This window comes from Aplysia californica, unplaced genomic scaffold (genome assembly GCF_000002075.1).
Source record: "Aplysia californica isolate F4 #8 unplaced genomic scaffold, AplCal3.0 scaffold00779, whole genome shotgun sequence".
In the NCBI taxonomy this organism is placed as follows: Eukaryota; Metazoa; Mollusca; class Gastropoda; order Aplysiida; family Aplysiidae; genus Aplysia; species Aplysia californica.
In genome coordinates, this window is record NW_004798049.1 from 189,554 (window position 1) to 193,975 (window position 4,422).

The 4,422-nt window shown below is 38.8% G+C and overlaps 1 protein-coding gene across 1 annotated transcript in view; it reads left to right on the top strand.

Annotated features, from left to right (window-relative positions):
* The window catches only part of LOC101854829, a gene marked incomplete at its 3' end in the record, with an annotated part of 12,379 nt that extends 8,635 nt beyond the window's left edge, over window positions 1-3,744 (top strand). Inside the window, 3 exon segments of the mRNA XM_013088637.2 lie at window positions 492-675; window positions 2,288-2,485; window positions 3,640-3,744. Coding sequence (XP_012944091.1) covers window positions 492-675; window positions 2,288-2,485; window positions 3,640-3,744 — 487 coding nt within the window.
* Between the last annotated feature and the right edge of the window lie 678 nt (window positions 3,745-4,422).

Sequence of the window (4,422 nt, forward strand, 5' to 3'; positions counted from 1 at the left end):
GTTGTAGTTGTTGTTGTTGTTGTTGTTGGGAAGGGGGGGTGGGGGGTGGGAGATGGAGAGAAATTGGTTGCTTTTAAGGACAAGCAGGCTAACCCAGATTTTGAGGATTTCCAGAAACCTTGACCTACACCAAAAATGGGCATTGCCCTACCTATAGGAGAAGTTTGGTTTCATTAGAGTGTATATTTGTTTGGTTATAGAGAAAACTCTCTATGTCTTTTAAAGAAACTGAGCATGGGGCAAAAACTTTACCTTTGATTTTCTCAAAACAGCATTTTTCGGGATAGCCTCTTTGTGCTTAAAAGCAACCAATTGAGAAAGAAAAATGGGACTAACTGACCATGCAAGAACATTATTATAAAGTGGTGTAAGCTTTGTTTATGAGGTATCACACAACTGCATGTGCTTTTCAATTTTAATTTGAAGTATTCATTTATTCTTTTTTGTTTTGCAAGTGTATAAATGTCTTTTACCTTTTGCCTCATGTTCAGTGTAATGGTGTCAGCAAAGGAGAACGACCTCTCGGTTCACCTGGCAATACAGAATTTCTTGCGAAAAATTCTGGAGAAAGACTACCACATTGACAGGAAATGGAAAGCTCATGAAAAAATTGTGAAAGAGAAGAAGCCAAGATATGAGTTCCATCCCATGATGACTAAAGTTGGGATCGATGAGGTAGGCCCTAGATTTGAATGTTTTTATATTGTCATTGAAGAATAGAGTCTGTTAGGCAAAATATATCCATTTAATCTAAACAGAATGGTAAGAAAAAGAACAAGAACGATAATGACCAAATTAACCCTATCCGTACGTCGTGTTTTACTATCGTATCCATACGATGTGGGGAACTCTGTGCCACCACTTTCCTAAGAGGAAATTTACTCGTTAATCGGATCCGTACACTTTGCATAGCAGTCTGAAAAAATATTTTTTTGAGAAATACTTAAAGTTTCAAAGAGATCTTCGTACTAGAAGTATTCTAAAATGTGAAGAATACAACCTCTGGTGTACAAAATGACCCTGGGGCATACGGATAGGGTTAAGTTCCTGTCACACGAAACAGGACTGATATGCATTAAAAGAGACTGTAACTAATGTGTGTTGAAAAATACATACTCACTCAAGCATGCATATGTGCACGTGCACACGCGCGCACACACGCCCACACACACACACACATACACGCACACACACACACACACACACACACACACACACACACACACACACACACACACACACACACACTGTTATCATGAACACACAAATGCACACGCTCACATATGCATCCGTTGATGAATACATATATATATACACATGCATCCACACCCATTCACACTAATACTGATAATTTGGCAAGAAACTAATCATGGAACTTCCATAAAGGTCTTTAAGATCAATCTATATAAATAAAAGGCTGTTGAACTTTGACTAAGCCAAATGACACTGTTTCTAGATATTTGTTTTTTTTACAATGAAAGGAATGGTTTAGTTTTTCTCAATGTATAGATTAACAGGGAGTGAACTTTCTGAGAATGACAAACTGTTTTATACTCGGTTTTGTTACAAAATTTAGTTGTTTTCTCCAGCAAGATGACTCATTCCCTTCAGCTTTGAGCAGCTTCACTTAAGTTGTTTTTTTCTTTGACTTCTTATCCTTAAAATCTCTCTAAAAAAAATTACTTTACAATTTTGGCAAAATGGTTTAATGCGGCGACTAAATAATGAATGCTGTAAAAATAATTACAATCAATTGAATCGATTATTTCCCTGTGTGTATTTTAAGTTTTGATATTTTTCTCAGTGAACTGTCAGAGCCAAGGCATAGGGCTATGGGTTGTTAGTGACAGCAGGAACAAGAGACTACAAGCATATCAATGTTAGGGCTTATAAGATAGGTGGTCTCTCGTAGATATCCTATAAAATGGCAGCTTGATTTGTATGCTTCCCGGGAAGTTGAGATTGTTTCAGAATGCTATCAGGTCTGCTGGGGTAATCAGCTTGTAAAGCGCTGAGAGCTTGCTGTTGGACGGGAATTTGCATATACAAATGCTATTCATTATTATCATTATGATTATCATTATTATCCTTGAGCAAGACATGTTGACCACATGTTTAAAACAGGGTGCTGCACAGTGGCAACTGACACTTGTGTGGTATTGCCTTAATTTGGTATGATGTTGTGTATTGTATATGTATTAATTTCTTACATTCAATTGCTCAAACAATAATTTCTTAATGTCCCATTGGGAATGATACATTTCACTTTTCTGTTCTTTGTATTAAGATTGATGCTCAGTTTGAGGTTGCTGATGGTATCATCCACCGCGTAAAATCCCTGCGTCTGTACCAGAACGACTGCTTTGTGAAGTTTGCAGAACATTGCGTTGACATTGGAGTGATTGAGACGACAAAGGAGGCCAGCCTCCAGAACTGCCTCGTTGCACTGAGAGACAAGATGGCGTCCTTGGATCTGAAGCTGAAGGTGTGTTTCTGAATAAGAGAAATGTGTCGAGAAATGAGTTGTGATATGTTGTGGTTCTTGTGCACTTTTGCTGATGAGTGCATACATTTGGAATTGTGGAAGGTGGCCAGCCATTGTCGAAGAGAAAGGTGGTTGTCTTGTACAGCGCGACCTCAGTGCTTCCTTGTAGTATTTCCATTTTTTTTTACAGTGAAAATGTGACTTTTTCTTAAGCTCACTCTTTGCAGTGAACTGTTTTCACTGTTATTAAAAATGGAAATACGACAAGAAAGCACTGAAGTGTCTTTAGGCCATCCCCAAAGGAGGGATATTATCATGTTCTTTTGTACAGTAGAATTGTTATTGGGCTGATTTATCAATGTCATGCTCATACTTTGCCGAAACAACATAAGGGGAACTGCTGCTTTTTCTTTCCTTATTCTTACTCTCGTAATTTGTCCTCTACTTCTTTTGTATGTTTATCACCATCTTTTGAACTGCTATTTCCGGGGTTCCTTGGTATTTGAAACAGACTTTGTGCTGTTGAGGCTAGAGAGGTGAGCAGAGTAAGCCTGATTCCCCATTTAGACTTCTCTGTTGAATCCACCTCTTAGCGCTTATGACCTTATGCAGTTGCGAGCGCTGTAAAACCTTATTTAAAAAAAAAAACCCAACATCTTTTCTCCCTGTACTAAAATTTAATGACGGTTATTGTGCCAGTGGGCCCCTTTTTACGTAAACTCAGACTCAAAGCCAATATAGGTGGGTTGGTGGCAGGTGCTCTGGTGTGGTTTGCTCTTTCTTTCTGATCAATATCTATGGTCTTTATCTCTCCTCCTTCTTTTTTGTGTATGCTACTCTCTCTTATTATAACACCTCTAGTCTTTGGCACTTATATTGTGTTGCAAGTGCCGTAAAACTCTTACGAAAATTAAACAAATTTTTTCATAATGTATTGTTGCAGGTGGTTGAAGGGCACCACTGGTAGATCCTACTTCTTTCCTTTCCCTCATTTGTTTCTGTCTGTCTGTCTTACTTTTCTCCCCGCACTAAATGTTGGATATTGCGCGAATGTTCTCCTGTTTACTGAAGCTCAAACTCAAAGCCAATATATTTCAGGCTTTTGGCCCATGAACTGCAACTTCATCTCGTCCTTTTTTTCCCTCGTGCACCAGCTGACACTTCAAGATGACTTCTACACCCTGGAGGTCAAGGCCAGCAGTGAGGACGCAGAGCTGGATACTCCGGTCAGATACACGATCAAAACCTTCAATAAAGAGGTGAGCCTCAGAAGCCTTCTGTCTTATTCGTGTCTAAGTAATGCTGCTGTCATTTTTACAAAGTACAGTATATGCAGTTTTTACAATTTTACAGGAGAGCCCCCCAAAATACTGCATCTTGTTACCAAGAAAACAAACTCTTTGCAAACATCCCAAGTGATTATTTTTAAGAATACAAATTTGATAATAACTTCCTTATTAAAGCAAATTTTTTTTTTGGGGTAACAGCACTCAGTTTTTTGGGTCTCCTGTAAAACTTTTAAAACTGCATATACTGTACTTTAAAGAATAACTTCAGAATGAAGATAGGTGGTTGGTTTTTTCTCTCTCTATTTTTTCCTTCCTGATGTCTTCTAATGACTGTCCATTGTGGTGTGGCAGTTATGAGGGGTGCCCATAGGCACGATTGGGTTGGGTTGGGTCAGTTTGCTAGCCAGATTGAGAACTCAAAAGTGGCTATCATGGCACAAACTGATTGCCCGACTCTTCACCTGAAAAACAAATGCGTTTGTTTTCAGGGGACGAGTCAGGCAATTGACCCGACACAACCCTATCCCATCCACAATGGGCACTTGGTATTAAACATGCAGAAGACCTGAATTCTATTCTCATGTGGAAGGAATTTTTATCGAGTATCTTGGTCTTTCTTCTGGAAAGTTGTATGGCTCTACTTTACGG